The sequence below is a fragment of the Nerophis ophidion genome, linkage group LG18 (assembly GCF_033978795.1).
Source record: "Nerophis ophidion isolate RoL-2023_Sa linkage group LG18, RoL_Noph_v1.0, whole genome shotgun sequence".
NCBI lineage: Eukaryota > Metazoa > Chordata > Actinopteri > Syngnathiformes > Syngnathidae > Nerophis > Nerophis ophidion.
This window is the reverse complement of record NC_084628.1, coordinates 43,996,413-44,011,758: the sequence shown is the minus strand read 5'-3', so window position 1 is coordinate 44,011,758 and position 15,346 is coordinate 43,996,413. Positions and strand designations below refer to the sequence as shown.

At 40.0% G+C, this 15,346-nt stretch overlaps 2 protein-coding genes across 4 annotated transcripts in view; one reads left to right on the top strand and one right to left on the bottom strand.

Annotated features, from left to right (window-relative positions):
• The window catches only part of LOC133537239 (SH2B adapter protein 2), a 57,666-nt gene extending 53,407 nt beyond the window's left edge, over positions 1-4,259 (top strand). For 2 of the 3 annotated variants that reach the window (XM_061878187.1, XM_061878186.1), the window contains 2 exons: positions 210-384; positions 3,115-4,259. In XM_061878187.1, the coding sequence (XP_061734171.1) occupies positions 210-384; positions 3,115-3,437 (498 nt within the window). In that variant the 3' untranslated portion in view covers positions 3,438-4,259. The remainder of the gene's footprint in view (positions 1-209; positions 385-3,114) is intronic. The other variant, XM_061878188.1, reaches the window with a different exon arrangement.
• A 9,450-nt stretch (positions 4,260-13,709) lies between these two features.
• On the bottom strand, positions 13,710-15,050 carry LOC133537238 (dnaJ homolog subfamily C member 30, mitochondrial-like). The gene is made up of 2 exons (XM_061878185.1): positions 14,915-15,050; positions 13,710-14,680 (listed from the first exon to the last, which is right to left on the bottom strand). The coding sequence occupies exons 1-2, from the start codon at positions 15,004-15,006 to the stop codon at positions 13,933-13,935; spliced, it is 840 nt and encodes a 279-aa protein (XP_061734169.1). The 5' UTR covers positions 15,007-15,050; the 3' UTR covers positions 13,710-13,932.
• Positions 15,051-15,346: the final 296 nt, after the last annotated feature.

Here is a 15,346-nt window from a genome sequence, read left to right as displayed (position 1 = left end):
AACTCAGGAGAAAGCCAAACGAATGACATCATTTGTGTCTTATGTAACACCTTTCCTGCATCCTGTCAGGAAGAGTCAGCTGCCATGTTGTGCTTCCACAGCAACACCGAGATGACCACCTCTGACCTTGCCCGTCTCGCCCTGTCAGCTTCAAATGTCCTCCAAGCCGTAGCTCAGCCGTCTTTGTGCGTGTTCTCTTCCCCGCCCAGCATCTGCGTTTGTCCGTCAACGACAACGGCCAGTGCCACGTCCACCATTTGTGGTTCCACACCGTGTCGGACATGCTGAGACACTTCCACGCTCACCCCATCCCGCTGGAGTCTGGGGGGTCGGCTGACATCACCTTGCGCTCCTACGTCCAAGTGCAGAGAAGCGCCCCGGCAGGTACAAAGCAACATGACACTCTTCATCAATAATTCATATTCATATTCAGTATTTCTAGCATGCTTTTGTGGGTATTTACCCATCAGTTTGTAACACAATTAATCAGTTGTATTGTATTTGTTGTTTTTTTGTACAAACCCCGTTTCCATATGAGTTGGAAAATTGTGTTTGATGTAAATATAAACAGAATACAATGATTTGCAAATCCTTTTCAACCCATATTCAGTTGAATATGCTACAAAGACAACATATTTGATGTTCAAACTCATAAATATAAAAAAGAAAATTTGAAAATAATAATTTACTTGAAATTTCATGGCTGCAACACGTGCCAAAGTAGTTGGGAAAGGGCATGTTCACCACTGTGTTACATCACCTTTTCTTTTAACAACACTCAATAAACGTTTGGGAACTGAGGAAACTAATTGTTGAACCTTTGGGAGTGGAATTCTTTCCCATTCTTGTTTTATGTAGAGCTTCAGTCCTTCAACAGTCCGGGGTCTCCGCTGTCGTATTTTACGCTTCATTTATTTATTTTTTGTCCTGTCCAGCTTCTCAGGCAAATCATATAGTTGATGTAAATGCCCATATCGGCTGTTCAGATTTACTTTACAAAAGAGAAGTGTAGGATACTTCTCTTGTTGCCTTATTTGAATTTGACTTTATTAAACGTATTTATATTATCATTTGGTGCAGCCGGGCCGGAGCAGGAGGGGATAGAAAGAGAAAAAAAAACGAAGACAGAGGGGGAAATTGGACAGAGAAACAAAAACAACAACAGCAAATACAACAACAACAAGAGAACAACACCAGCACATACAATATGTACAAATATGATCGTAAAAGTGATAGCAAATAAGCAGTTAGCGAAATAAATAATAATATAGTAATGACAATGAGCATTTTTTCCCTAAAACTGGAGCAAATACAAATACCAATAGAAAAAGCGCTATTGATCATGAACAAAACCAAACAGTATTTTATGCTTCATAATGCGCCACACATTTTCCATGGGAGACAGGTCTGGATTGCAGGCAGGCCAGTCTAGTACCCGCACTCTTTCACTATGAAGCCACGCTGTTGTAACATGAGCTGAATGTGGCTTGGCATTGTCTTGCTGAAATAAGCAGGGGCGTCCATGAAAAAGACGGCGCTTATATGGCAGCAAATGTTGTTCCAAAACCTGTATGTACCTTTCAGCATTAATGGTGCCTTCACAGATGTGTAAGTTACCCATGCCTTGGGCACTAATGCACCCCCATACCATCACACATGCTGGCTTTTCCACTTTGCGTGGATAACAGTCTGGATGGTTCGCTTCCCCTTTGGTCCCGATGACACGATGTCGAATATTTCCAAAAAACAATTTGAAATGTGGACTCGTCAGACCACAGAACACTTTTCCACTTTGCATCAGTCCATCTTAGATGATCTCGGGCCCAGAGAAGCCGGCGGCGTTTCTGGATGTTGTTGATAAATGGTTTTTGCTTTGCAGAGTAGAGCTTTAACTTGCACTTACAGATGTAGCGACCAACTGTATTTAGTGACAGTGGTTTTCTGAAGTGTTCCTGAGCCCATGTGGTGATATCCTTTAGAGATTGATGTCGGTTTTTGCCGTCTGAGGGATGGAAGGTCACGGTCATTCAATGTTGGTTTCCGGCCATGCCGCTTACGTGGAGTGATTTCTCCAGATTCTCTGAACCTTTTGATGATATTATGGAGCGTAGATGTTGAAATCCCTAAATTTCTTGCAATTGCACTTTGAGAAATGTTGTTCTTAAACTGTTTGACTATTTGCTCACGCAGTTGTGGACAAAGGGGTGTACCTCGCCCCATCCTTTCTTGTGAAAGACTGAGCATTTTTTGGGAAGCTGTTTTTATAGCCAATCATGGCACCCACCTGTTCCCAATTAGCCTGCACACCTGTGGGATGTTCCAAATAAGTGTTTGATGAGCATTCCTCAACTTTATCAGTATTTATTGCCACCTTTCCCGACTTCTTTGTCACATGTTGCTGGCATAAAATTCTAAAGTTAATGATTATTTGCCCAAAAAAAAAATATGTTTATGAGTTTGAACATCAAATATGTTGTCTTTGTAGCATATTCAACTGAATATGGCTTGAAAAGGATTTGCAAATCATTGTATTCTGTTTATATTTACATCTAACACAATTTCCCAACTCATATGGAAACGGGGTTTGTATATGTATATATATATATGTATATGTATGAAGATGATGTAGATCACCTCGACTTGGTTATTTGACAAGTAGCTCGCTTGCTGAAAAAGTGTGGTCTAGAAAGTTTCTTGTTCCCAAAGACAGATAGACTTTCCTTAAAGAAGGAAGCAGAGCTGAGACTCCATGAAGCCTCCACACTGGCATGGCATGAATCGCCTCCTGTACAAGGTAGTGAAGGGGCGATTATACCGCAGGAGCTTTTGCATGCCGGCCCAGACTCTCGGCCCCCAGCCCTGCTCCGGTGGTCATAAAGGGGCCCTCTGTGTTCACACATGCTGGACTCACACGTGCATAGAGCCAGGGTTTGGTTCTGCTGTCAAAGGCCTTATTGATCCGCTGGTCAGGCGTGTCTTTGGCAGCCGTGTTGCACAGAGGAAGGATAATACAGGAAGTTGTTGATCCGCAGCTCAGTCAAAGAGTCTTCAGTCAACAAAGAAAATGCAATATTATTGTGTCATCCATGTCTCTTCTGTCTCAATGATCCTCAGATGTGACCGTGCCTCCGGTCCTGACCCCGCCCAGAGACGCAGGTTGCCGCCCGGACTCGGCCCAGCCGGCTCTGCACCCTCTCGGAGTCCCTTCCTCGACGGGGCCCCCGCCCGACGCCCCCCTCTCCTCGAGTACCTCATCGTCGCCCACCGCCCTCCCCTCCCTCTCCCGCAGCGACCCAGGCATAGGGGGAGGCTTACAGAGCCGCAGCAACAGTTCGGAGCGCCTACTGGAGGCCTCCGGCGGCGCGTCTGAGGACTACCACGATGCCGACGGGACTCGAAGGGCCCGCGCTGTAGAGAACCAGTACTCTTTCTACTGAAGGTGAAAGCGGCCCCAATTTACAGCATCAGACGGGGTGTTTGTTTTTGTTCCAATTTCCTGTTTTCTAATTGAAGAGGCTGAGCGGGATGAATCCATCAGGCCGCACAGCTGGGCTTCACACTGTCAAAGCGTGACGTGGAGGCTTACAAGTGGGGGAGAGTCACAGTGGGGCTGGGTGGAGCGGCAAGGATGTGTGTGGGCAGAAAGAGCAACAGGAAGTCATCCCGTACACTCATATGGCTTTCATTCACTTCATCTCACCGCTTCCCCTTGACACAGGAAAATCCAAAATGACCCTGTCCGTGTTTTTAAAGCTGCTTCCAGTTCCATCTCGGGGGTTCTTCGTCCTCTTCCTCTTCCTCGTCCTAGCATCAGCACACAAGGGATGGCTGTGTTAGCATTAGCTCGGCGCTCATGGAGGTCTTATGCTGCGTTGGAGAAAACTGGAACAACAGAAGCAGTTTTGGCGGCAAAACAAATACTATTTGGTTCACATTTTACAGACTAACTTCTTTTTGAATCAGCTTGTTTTTAATCGCTGACTCTATCTAAATACGCAAAAAAGCCTATTGCAATGCGCTATCTCACTTACAATTTTTTAATATGCATATATATATATATGTATGTATATAAAATTATACATACACGTTAGGTCAGGAAAAAACACAGAGGCTATTTCATGGGGATTTTATCAAATCCCTGAAGAGAAACCTGCGAAACAGGCTTGTGGGGATGACATAGCCTCTGTTTTTACCTGACATAACATATATTCTGCTCTACCCCGGTATTGAGCACGGTATAACGGATAAACCATAGAAACCACGACTATATATATATATATATATATATATATATATATATATATATATATATATATATATGTATATATATATATGTATATGTAGGTGTGGGAAAAATCACAAGACTACTTCATCTCTACAGAACTGTTTCATGAGGGGTTCCCTCAATCATCAGGAGATATATATATATATATGTATATATATATATATATATATATATATATATTAGGGGTGTGGGAAAAAATTGATCCGAATCGAATCAAATACGTTGTGTGATTCTAAAAAAAATCGATGTTTCTTTTATTTTTAATCAATCCAACAAAACACTACACAGCAATACCATAACAATGCAATCCAATTCCAAAAGCAAAGCTGAGCCAGCAACACTCAGAACTGCAATAAACAGAGCAATTGAGAGGAGACACAAACACCACACAGAACAAACCAAAAGTAGTGAAACAAAAATGAATATTATCAACAACAGTATCAATATTAGTTATAATTTCAGCATAGCAGTGATTAAAAATCCCTCACTGACATTATCATTAGACATTTATAAAAATAATAAAAAAGAACAATAGTGTCACAGTGGCTTACACTTGCATGGCATCTCATAAGCTGGACAACACACTGTGTCCAATGTTTGCACAAAGATAAAATAAGTCATATTTTTGGTTCATTTAATAGTTAAAACAAATTTGCATTATTGCAATCAGTTGATAAAACATTGTCCTTTACAAATATAAAAGCTTGTTTTAAAAAACTCTACTACTCTGCTAGCATGTCAGCAGACTGGGGTAGATCCTGCTGAAATCTATGTATTGAATGAATACACAATCCTTTTCAATCGGAAGAATATCGTTTTTGAATCAAAAATCGAATCGAAAAAATTGATATCGAATTGTGACCCCAAGAATCGATATTGAATCGAATCGTGGGACACCCAAAGATTCACAACCCTAATATATATATATATATATATATATATATATATATATATGTGATTGGAAACTCAAGACAGCCATGACATTATGTTCCTTACAAGTGTATGTAAACGTTCGACCACGACTGTATGTATTTGATGATTAAGTTGTCAGACATTTTGTGGTGCTCATTGTTTCCGCGCGACTGCATCTTGACTCCAACAGCATTTCACTGTCCTTGTTTGAGGCCTAAAATTTTCCAGTTTTCCCGAACGCAGCATTAATGACAATCGGCTTCAAAGTAGTGTTTGCCCTCCAGCGTGAGTGCTCGTCGCAGTCTTTAAAAAGTGAAACTGGCTCTCAGTGACAATGTCGGGGTGGATCCTATTTTGCTGTGGCACTGCCTGACTTTTGTGTGTGTGTGTGTGTGTGTGTGTGTGTGTGTGTGTGTGTGTGTGTGTGTGTGTGTGTGTGTGTGTGTGTGTGTGTGTGTGTGTGCGTGTGCGTGTGCGTGTGCGTGTGCGTGTGCGTGTGCGTGTGCGTGCGCGTGTGCTACAGTCTAAGTCTTTTTGGGACGATCGCTCTTCTAGTCTTTCTTAAACAGGGTTTTGTCTGCACTCTCTCTGTCTGATGCTGTCCTCCAGCTCACCGTTTTGGCAAACTGAATACGTCACTTTAAATGTACGCCTCGAAAGATGTTACCAGAACCAAGCCCAGCATCTGCCAGGCAAGGCTGGGAGAAACCACGCGGCTGTACTGCTTGGCTTGAGGAAGTCATATTTGCAAGGCGGGAAGAAAGAAGTTGTTTTATTCAACATATCAAGGAGCTGTGTGGGCCTGGTCGTTCTCAGCAACACACAGCTGGGGGAAAAGTTCACGTGCCAATTTGAATCCTATTTTTTAATAATATGTATTCTTTAAAGGCCTACTGAAATGAGATGTTCTTATTTAAACGGGGGTAGCAGGTCCATTCTATGTGTCATACTTCATCATTTCGCCATATTGCCATATTTTTGCTGAAAGGATTTAGTAGAGAACATCCACGATAAAGTTCGCAACATTTGGTCGCTAATAAAAAAGCCTTGCCTGTACCGGAAGTAGCAGACGATGTGCGCGTGACGTCACGGGTTGTGGAGCTCCTCACATCCACACATTGTTTACAATCATGGCCACCAGCAGCGAGAGCAATTCGGACTGAGAAAGCGACGATTTCCCCATTAATTTGATCGAGGATGAAAGATTCGTGGATGAGGAAAGTGAGAGTGAAGGACTAGAAAAAAAAAAAGGTGAGGGCAGTGGGAGCAATTCAGATGTTATTAGACACATTTACTAGGATAATTCTGAAAAATCCCTTATCTGCTTGTGTTACTAGTGTTTTAGTGAGATTATATAGTCGTACCTAAAAGTTGGAGGGGTGTGGTAACCGCCAGTGTCTTAGGGAAGCCACGTTTCTCGACGAAGTGAAGGCAGCCGGTCGGGCAGGGCTGAGCTTTTTTTCCCCTCCTCCACGGTGGAAGCATCCCACGTTCAGGGGTGGTAGGTTGGAGGAGGCAAGAGTGTCCGCAGCTGCCTCTTTGACAGGTGCACAAGGAATGACGCAAGCTCCGCTCATGTCTACGGTAAGACCCGACTTATTACCACAATTTTCTCACTGATACCTGCCGGTTGACATGTGGTAAAGAACCATGTTCGCTTAACCGCTCTGTTCCATAGTAAAGCTTCACATTCGGGAATGTAAACAAGGAAACACCGGCTGTGTTTGTGTTGCTAAAGGCGGGCGCAATACACCGCTTCCCACCTACAGCTTTCTTCTTTGACGTCTCCATTATTAATTGAACAAATTGCAAAAGATTCAGCAACACAGATATCCAGAATACTGTGTAATTATACGATTAAAGCAAACGACTTATAGCTGCGATCGGGCTGGAACAAAATGTCCTCTACAATCCGTGACGTCACACGCACACATGATCATACTGTGACGATTTCAACAGGATACTTCGCGCGAAATTTAAAATTGCAATTTAGTAAACTAAAGCGGCCGTATTGGCATGTGTTGCAATGTTAATATTTCATCATTGATATATAAACTATCAGACTGCGTGGTCGCTAGTAATGGCTTTCAGTAGGCCTTTAAGATCCTATTTTTTAATTAATATGTATTCTTTAAGCTGTTGTAAATGACTTCATGTGTGCAGAAATGGTGGATTGCGACGTGTGGATTGATACTGAAATATCGATACCAGATCTCTGTGCTCCAATATTGATTCTCAAATCAAAATATCCATGCTTTTGTTCATGTGTTTATTTGAGATAATATGAAACATTAACAGGAACACAGCTAACTCAATTATTGAAATCTTGTCTAAAATCAGTGTGTCCTCACCATTTGAGAGCTGCTGAAAATACACTATAATGCCAAAAGTATTTGGACACCCATCCAAGTGATGAGAACCAGGTGTCCTAATCACTTTGCCCGTTGTATCAAATCAAGCACTTAGGCATGGAGACTGTTTCTACAAACATTTGTGAAAAAATGGGCCGCTCTCAGTGATTTCCAGCGTGGAACTGTCACAGGATGCCACCTGTGCAACAAATCCGGTCCTGAAATGCCCTCGCTCCTTAATAGTCCGAAGTCAACTTTATTATAAGAAAAGTGAAGAGTTCGGGAACAACAGCAACTCAGCCAGCAAGTGGTAGGCCAGGTAAACTGACAGAGAGGTCAGCATAGTGCAAAGACTTTCTGCACTGTCAGTTGCGACAGAGCTCCAAACTTCCAATTAGCCCACGTACAGTACGCAGAGAGCTTTGTGGAATGGGTTTCCATGGCCGGCAGCTGCATCTAAGCCATACATCACCAAGTCCAATGCAAAGCGTGGGATGCAGTGGTGTAAAGGACATCGCCACTGGACTCTAGAGCAGTGGAAACGCCTTCTCTGGACTGATGAATCACACTTTTCCATCTGGCAATCTGATGGACCAGTCTGGGTTTGGAGGTTGCCAGGAGAACGCTACGTTTAGGACAGCATTGTGCCGAGCGTGAGGAGGAATTATGGTGTGGGTTTTTTTTTTAGGAGAACTTTGAATGCTCCAGGATACCGAAAACATTTTGGACAATTCCATGCTCCCAACCTTGTGGGAACAGTTTGGAGAGGCCCCCTTCCCCTTCCAACATGACTATGCACCAGTGCACAAAGCAAGGTCCATAAAGACATGGATGACAGAGTCTGGTGTGGGTGAACTTGACTGGCCTGCACAGAGTCCTGACTTGAACACCTTTGCAATGATTTAGAACGGAGACTAAGAACCAGGTTTTCTCCACCAACATCAGTGTGTGACCTCACCAATGCGCTTTTGGAAGAATGGCGGAAAATTGCTTTAAACACACTCCGCAACCTTGTGGACAGCCTTCCCAGAGGAGTTGAAGCAGTAATAGCTGCAGAAGGTCATATTGAACCCTATGGGTTAGGAATGGGATGGCACTTCAACTTCAAGGCAGGTGGACAAATACTTTTGGCAATAAAGTGTATATGTTTCTCAGCAGGGGCGCTCAGTTGTAATACACTTTCCCACCACTTGGCGCAGTGATGACAAACTCAAGCCAGACGGGCGCACAGGAAGAGAATGACCACTCGCTTTCAGAGTCGGACTCAACATGGGGCCCGATGGTCACATGAGGGCCTTTTGACCAATCATACATGACAGGGATGTCAAAGTGCTTTGCATTGAGGGCCACATGGCAGTTAGAGGGCTGCTTGTAATGTTCTTTTAACTACACTGTGGATTTTACTGGAAAAACTTTACTATTACAACATTTTACTGTATAATATAGTGTTGTTTTTATTTGTAATTTTACAACATTTTACGGTAAATGGAAAAACTGTACCACTTGTGGTACAGTCATTCCATTTAAGCAGCGTTGGTCGGGTCCGCCTTTGGATGCTGCCGCCGCTTCTCAAACCCTGATCTTAGTCAGACCTATATAGAGGTTTTTGTTTCATGTCTCTACGACATTCCTAACAGAAGTTCCAAGCAGTTTTGTCTGGGTATTTTCCTAGGGGGCGTTAGAGCGCAAATTAGATTTTTGGGGTTTGGTTTTTTATCAGATGGCAATTTTTGCCAGTCCTGATGTGTGTGTAAAATTTGGTGAGTTTTGAATTATGTTAAGGGGTTGAAATTATAGATCGGCGTTTCTGGATGTTGTTGATAAATGGCTTTCGCTTGGCATAGTAGAGCTTTAACTTGCACTTTGAAGCATTTTAAATGGGTCAAATTACAGCTCAAAGAGGCTTTTTTTTTTTTTAAATAGACTGTGGATTTTACAGTAAAAACTTTACAATTACAACATGTTACTGTAAAATATAGTTTTATTTTTTACAACATATCACGGTCAAAGTTTTTGTTGGGGTTTTACGGAATAATCTGATAGTTTAGTTGCCCGAATTTCACTAATAAATTGACATTGGTTTTTACAACATGATATTGTTCATGAAAAAACAGTACAAGTTCTTTTTTTTATTTTCTGCCAACTTAGCTGCTAGTTTTTCTACCGTAAAACCAAATGTAGCGTCTTTCCATTTACAGTAATACACCGTTACAAACCACAACCCTACAGTCAAAACCTGTAATTATATATTTATATATATTTTTTTAAGTAAACTGTGGACTTTACATTAAAAACTTTACAATTACAACATTTTACTGTGAAATATAGTTATTTATTTATTTTTTACAACATATCATGGTAAAGGGAAAAACAGAACCATTTGAGGTACAGTCATTTCATTATTAATTATATATATATATTTTTAAGTAGACTGTGGATTTTCCAGTTAAAACCTGACAATTACAACATTTTTATTATTTTTACAACATTTTACAGTCAAAGAAAAAACAATAACGCTGTTTTTGGGGAGGTTTTATGGAAAAATCTGGCAGCTTAGTTACAAAAATAAATGGACATTGGTTTTTACAACATGATATTGTTCATGGAAAAACAGTACAAGTTCTTTTTTATTCTGCCAACTTAGCTGCTAGTTTTTCTACCAATTGTAGTGTCTTTCCTTTTACAATAATACACTGTTAAAATTCACAACCCTACAGTTTACAGTCAAAATCTGTAATTATATAATTATATTTTTTTTTAAGTAGACTGTGGATTTTAGAGTAAAAACTTTACAATTACAACATTTTACTGTAAAATAGTGTTTTTTTTAATCAACATTTTACGGTAAATGGAAAAACTGTACCACTTGCGGTACAGTCATTTCATTATTAATTATATATATTTTTAAGTAGACTGTGGATTTTACATTAAAAACTTTACAATTACATTTTACTGTAAAATATAATTTTTATTTTTTATTATTTTTACAACATAACACGGTAAATGAAAAAACTGTACCACTTGAGGTACAGTCATTTCATTATTAATTGTATATTTGTTTAAGTAGACTGTGGATTTGACTTGAAAAACTTTATAATTACATTTTACTGTAAAATATAGTGTTGTTTTTTCTTTTTTTTTTTTTTTTTAATTTTACGATAAATGGAAAAACAGTACCACTGGTTTTTGTTGGGGTTTTACAGAAAAATCTGGCAGCTTAGTTGCCAGAATTTTTATGTTAAATGTACATTGGTTTTTACAACATGATATTGTTCATGGAAAAACAGTACAGGTTCCTTTTTTTATTCTGCCAACTTGTCTGCCAGTTTTTCTACCGCAAAACCAAATGTAGCATCTTTCCATTTACAGTAATACACCGTTAAAATTCACAACCCAACAGTTTACAGTCAAAATCTGTAATTATATATTTATATATTTTTTTAAGTAGACTGTGGATTTTAGAGTAAATGTAGAGCAAATGTAGAATCTTTCCATTTACAGTAATACACCGTTACAAACTACAACCCTAGATTTTACAGTGAAAAACTGTCAATAGAATTTTAATGCAAAAAAACAGTAGTTTTTTCCATTTACAGTAATATGCTGTAAAGAACAACGTAACATTTATTGTCATTTTCATACATTTGATGAGTATTTTGCTGTAAAGTTAAGTATTTGTATTTAGACAAAAACATGTTTGGAAAGTATGATAATATATTGTAATATTTGCTGCAATATTGGATACTATTCAAGTTTAGAAGGTATGACATTTCAAACAGTACAAAATGTCAAAATGAAAACAATGACATTTCGTGAGAAAATATGAAGTACTCTATTGACATATATCATTTCCAGGTGTTTGCGGGCCAGATATTGCGTTTGATTGCTGTGGTTTAGGAGATCCTCCGGTCATACTCTCTCTGATTGGTCAAAAGGTGGGTCACATGACAACAGGGCGCCATGTGGAGTCCGACTCTGAAACGGTTTTGGCCACACTGTCAAACTAAATTAAAAAAAAAACAGAAGATGTCTCGAGCTAAAGTCACGGGGAAGTTTCTTAAGCGCAAAAACTATGACTAAGTGCTGAAGGAGCAACACCTAAAATAAACTACTTCTTCATTTCTAAGTTGACACGTTAGGTATATTTGCACAAAGTATCGATATCCGGATCGATTTTGACGATACCAGCCAACATTTTTTTTACCCGGTATCTGAATGGGGAAAATAATGAGTGGTATCGCACGTCACAAATGGTGGATTGTCCCCCTCAGTGGACCGCCTCACATATCACAGACACCTTTATTTGCTTGATTTGATGTTGCCTGGCTAAGTTTGGAAGAGTCTTGCTCACGTCTCTCCTTCGTTTTATTAACACTTGGTGGGAAAAACATTGGATTTTACGTTGCGTTTTGAAGAGTCTGTGCAATTTTGTACAAAAGTGACGTACTTGACATACTACTTTATATTTCTGTCAATAAAATGTGAACAACATATATATTTTGCCGTACTCTGTTTTAGTTCAATATGTATTTTTTATGATGATAATACTAATAGATTGTATTTGTAAAAAGCATTTTACATTGAGAAAACAACCTTAAAGTGCTACAGTGTATTAAAAAATAATAATAAAAATGAAAAGATAATAAAAATAAAAACAATAATAGCCTATTAGCTAGAACTAGTATGCATATATCTATAAAAATGATTTTTTATATATAAAAATAAAGGTTTTTAAACCTTTTTCAAAGGCATCCACCGTCTGTGGTGCCCTCAGGTGGTCAGGGAGAGCGTTCCACAGACTGGTAGCGGCGGAGCAACTACACTTTTTAAGGTGTACATATTTTATACACTGTTTTTCTCCAGTGAGAATTGCCCATGAAAATATTGTTTATTATAAAGCCATTATGTAGAAGTGTGGAAGACAAATACTTTGGAGTTGAATATTTACAACTTTGACAAACACTAAAAGTCATCTCACCTCGACCTCAGCTGCCTCTCGAAAAGACGACGTACAGGTGAATCTTTAAAACAATGTAATAAATTGTGCAAAAGTCCCACCCAGCACTTTATGGTTTACAACTTATGGAAACCTAGACATTTCTGATTTTTTTTATTTAAAAAAAATGATGTGATCAACAAAATAAATAAATCTTGTCATATTTCACTTTACATGTAATGAGTTTTGAGTCACATATTAGTTTGTATATTAGAATTGCTAAAATGGACTTTTTCACAATATTCTAATTAGTTGAGTTTGTCTCTAGATGATGGAACCACAATGGAGACAGTGCTCTCTAATGGAGGGATGCATGACTTGTCCAGGGTGTACCCCACCTTCCGCCTGTATGCAGCTGGGATAGGCTCCAGCACCCCCAGCAACCCCCGAAAGGGACAAGCGGTAGAAAATGGACAGATGGATGGACACCGTTGGAAAGTGCTCAATACCGGGGTAAGGTGGAACATTCATCAGGTCAGAAAAAAACACAAAGGCTAATTAATTTTTTTAATTATTTTAAAATCCCCTGAAGAGCAGGGGAAACCTGCAAAAGATATTTGTAGGGATAAAATAGCCTGGAGCCTATCTCAGCTGTTATATATATATATATGTATGTGTGTGTGTGTATATATATATGTGCATAATATAATATATATTTATGTGTATATATATATATATAGATAGTACTTTATTGATTCCTTCAGGAAAATTAAAATTCCAGCAGCAGTGTACAGTGTTGAGATCAATTTAAATAAAAGTAAATAATGAGGGTTTAAATGGAAACAAAATAGAGAAATATTACAATAAGAATAAAAACTAAAAAGCAACAATGGGAATACAAATATAACAGTAAAATAAGAATATAACAAGACAAAGTAGGCAGTAGTGACCATGTTATGAAATTGTATATATATATAAATTAACATATTTTAAATATATTGTGTATATATATACAATTAGTAAATATTTTATACACACACACATATTTTTAGAATATATGTAAAATAAATATATATATTATATATCCATCCATCCATTTCCTACCTCTTGTCCCTTTTGGAGTCGCGGGGATCAACTATATATTTACTTTACAACTGACGTCATTGTCATGAACTCGGGCGCCCTCTAGAGTTCAAACCTCTGCACTGCAAGACAGACAACACTAAACACTTTGATAGATTTTAATAATGTTTACAGCACCTTTTTTCGATTCAAGGGAGGAAATTAAAAGAAACTAAAATCTGACAATCATGAGTGGGAGTCACTGATGATAGTTGTACTCTCTTACATGGCCAACATGTTTGTTTTGTGTCACGTTTGTTTGCATAAAGTGTTTTAAATCCAGACAGGCCCACTCCTGTCCTGACATGTCTTTTCTCTCAGGGCTTTCACTTGAGGTTTGAAACCAGGACTCCCACTGTAAATATCAACATGAGCATCACCATCTCCACCGCGCTGCGCCGCTGCCGCTGCTTGTCCCTCTTCTTCAACAGCTCCTCCATTCGCTTCTTCCTTTCTTGCATCTCTCGCTGCTTCTGCAGCTGCTCGCCATAGTGCGCCTGGTAAAAGGCGTCAAAATCAAACATGGGCTTTGCTCCGGTTTGGTAATAGGCCTTAGATTTGGGGGTGTCTGTGGAAGCCGGCGGTCCCGGACCCTGGACGTCTGACGTGCTCCGGAAGCCCAGGTCGTACTTCCTCTTCAGGGCGGGGTCGCCCAGCACGCTGTAGGCCTCGCTGATCTCAGAGAAGCGTTGGACGGACTCTTGGTCGCCGGGGTTTTTGTCCGGATGGTGGACCAGGCACTGCTTGTAGTAGGCCGTCTTGATCTGCGCCTGTGTGGCGTTGGGGGAGACTTTCAGGATGTCGTAATAGGCCGTCCTGTTCCTGTAGCGGCTGCTGTCGCTCGTCTTGCTGTAGCTTCTGGATGGAGATGAGCACCATTGTGGTCTTTCTGACTCCTGCTTTACTCGGATGAAGATGACGCTGCAGAAGGTTCTGTGCGGCTGAGCACTCCTGATGCTGTTAAGATGACCGGAAATGGCTCCTCTGATCCAGGAAGTCCTGTTAAGATGACCGGAAATGGCTCCTCTGATCCAGGAAGTCCTGTTAAGATGACCTGAAGTGGCTCCTCTGAATCTGAATGCGGAAAAGCCTTGAAAAGTTTGTCTTGCTTGAACAAATCCAACAACACGGGACGAGTTCCAGTCCGAATAAGTGTTATAAATACATATTTCATCCACCAAATGACCTTTTTTCACACGGCTTAATTCTATTTCGGGTTCTGCCAGTAGCCGTTTTGGCTGAAAATGGCTGAATTTGCGCTTTGAAGCGTCTTCATAGCGACTGTTAGTAAGAGTGACGTTTGCGTACCGAGTTCCAGAACCTTCCACGTGGCGGACCGGCCGACCCTGGCTGTATCTCAAGCTGGACAACCGGCAAACTTTCTGGGCGACCTCTGCCATTTTGCCATGGCGGAGACGGAAGACGATCACAACTTCCGCCGAGGACAATATACTGTCGACCAATAGGAATCACTGTTTACAGGAAGTAGTAATAATGGCTGACCAATCACGAAGCAGCAATTCTTTTAAAAATATAAAATGACTAAAAAAACAATGACAGCATTCTTATAAAATATCCCTAAAATCTTATTCAACCTCCCAAAATATATGTAAATAAATAAATTCAACTTCCTCCAACGACAATATACTGTCGACCAATAGGAATCACGGTTTACAGGAAGTAGTAATCATCGCTGACTAATCACGAAGCAGCAACTCCTTTGAAAATATTAAATGACTA